Source organism: Myotis brandtii, unplaced genomic scaffold (genome assembly GCF_000412655.1).
Source record: "Myotis brandtii unplaced genomic scaffold, ASM41265v1 scaffold43, whole genome shotgun sequence".
NCBI classification, from domain to species: Eukaryota; Metazoa; Chordata; class Mammalia; order Chiroptera; family Vespertilionidae; genus Myotis; species Myotis brandtii.
Genome location: NW_005366455.1, coordinates 1708005 through 1709639, shown reverse-complemented (window position 1 = coordinate 1709639; position 1635 = coordinate 1708005). Strand labels below are relative to the sequence as shown.

Sequence of the window (1635 nt, the reverse complement as noted above, 5' to 3'; positions counted from 1 at the left end):
CTCACACTCTTCATGAATGAATGGTTCAACAGATTAGGAAAGTAAACAGAATTTTCTAATAGTAAAGAAATCTGTGTATATACTCATCATATAGGCTTCCATATATGAATGGTTAAGTTAGGAAAGCAAACAGAATCCTCTTACAGCAAAGTGTATGTATGCGTTCAACTCATCGGCTTTCTCAGAAAAAGGGGGAAAGAAAAATGTACTTGAGGCGGGGGCTGGAGAAACAGCTTTCCTCCTGCTACAGCGGTACACCTAATGCAAGTGCGTTATGGGCCTCAATTGTTTTCAGAGACCTCAGAGAGGAATGTCTTGCCGCTTTTGGAATATCTGGCTGTACACTAATCCAAAATCCAGGGACATTTATTTTCTCTCATTGCTGCCAATGTTTGTTCACAGGTAGCCAGCTTCCCTCCCCCAGTTCAAGCACCTCGTTGGAGGGTGGGTGTGGTTTCTAATCACAGCTCTCCTGGAGGAGGCAAAAGAAAAGCAAAAAGACTGTTTAACATGATAAAGGAGGTGGAGTGGGGGTGGAGCAAGTAAATGTTGGAAATTTACTTAATTACTGGAGGTATATCCATTTTAGTCCTTAAACCTACAAACAGCCCCCTTTAGCAACTATCACTAAGTAGTTCCAGAAGGAGTGAGTTTACTTTTACCAAATTATAGCACAAGTTGTTTTGTAAAAAAAAAAAAAAAAAGATGGGATCACTGAAGCCTATTAAGAACCACCCACTCCTCTGGCACAGAGCTGCCATCTTATCAGTCTAGAATTCAAGCTCAACCAATTTCCATCCCATAGGTCTTCACTACTCCAAATATTTCTGCTGGGCGCTGTGAGGGCTACCTCTAACTTATTCAAAAAGCTGGTGCTGCTAAGAATAAGAATGGTTACAAGTACTACAGAAAAAACGCCCGAAGCTCACTAAACAAAGCTAGAATGAAAACAAAGTCGCTGACACTCCCTAACCTTGCCACTTTGGGGAGGCCCTAACCACATTCTGCCCTCGTTGGCATGACCTGGAGTTTCATAAACAGGGACAAGCAGCTCACCTTAAAACACCTTGGACACTGCCAGCAGCGGGAGGAGAAACAAGCTGAAAAAGCACACCCATCAATTTCTCAGTCATAGTAACCCACACTTTCACTGTTCACATTTGTCAAAAAGACACAAATATAGGAAATATATTTTTCCAATTCAGACCACACAGTTCAAAGAAACCTCAATCAAGTGGAACTTCATGATAATGCCAATGTTAGGATTGTAAAGCCCCCAAAGCAAAGGTAAATTTTGTTGCCAAAATGCAACAAAGTTAAAAATTAAGAAAAAATACATATTAAATTAAAAACAGAGTTCTCTTAAAGAAGGCAGCAAGAAACGCAAAACAGAATACACGTGAGCTGAGCCCCTCTGAGAAGTCCCGGGACAGCTACTCCCTTGAAAGGGCCCTTTCCCCCTCGCTCCCGCTTGGCCCAGGAGGGGGCGTCAGCACCAGGAAGGTAAACGGAAGTGACCTTGGCAAAGCTTCCAAACAAAACACCCCTCCCCCTCACTCCAGGCCGCGGCCTTCTACACGTGCGACAGGGACACCTGCTTGTGGTAGGCGGCTACGGCGGGGCCCTGCGCCCCGG

The 1635-nt window shown here is 44.1% G+C and overlaps 1 protein-coding gene across 1 annotated transcript in view; it reads right to left on the bottom strand.

Annotated features, from left to right (window-relative positions):
* Positions 1-1057: 1057 nt before the first annotated feature.
* Positions 1058-1635, bottom strand: part of FZD5 (frizzled class receptor 5) — a gene marked incomplete at its 5' end in the record, with an annotated part of 2184 nt that continues 1606 nt past the window's right edge. The window contains one exon of the mRNA XM_014546119.1: positions 1058-1074. Coding sequence (XP_014401605.1) covers positions 1058-1074 — 17 coding nt within the window. The remainder of the gene's footprint in view (positions 1075-1635) is intronic.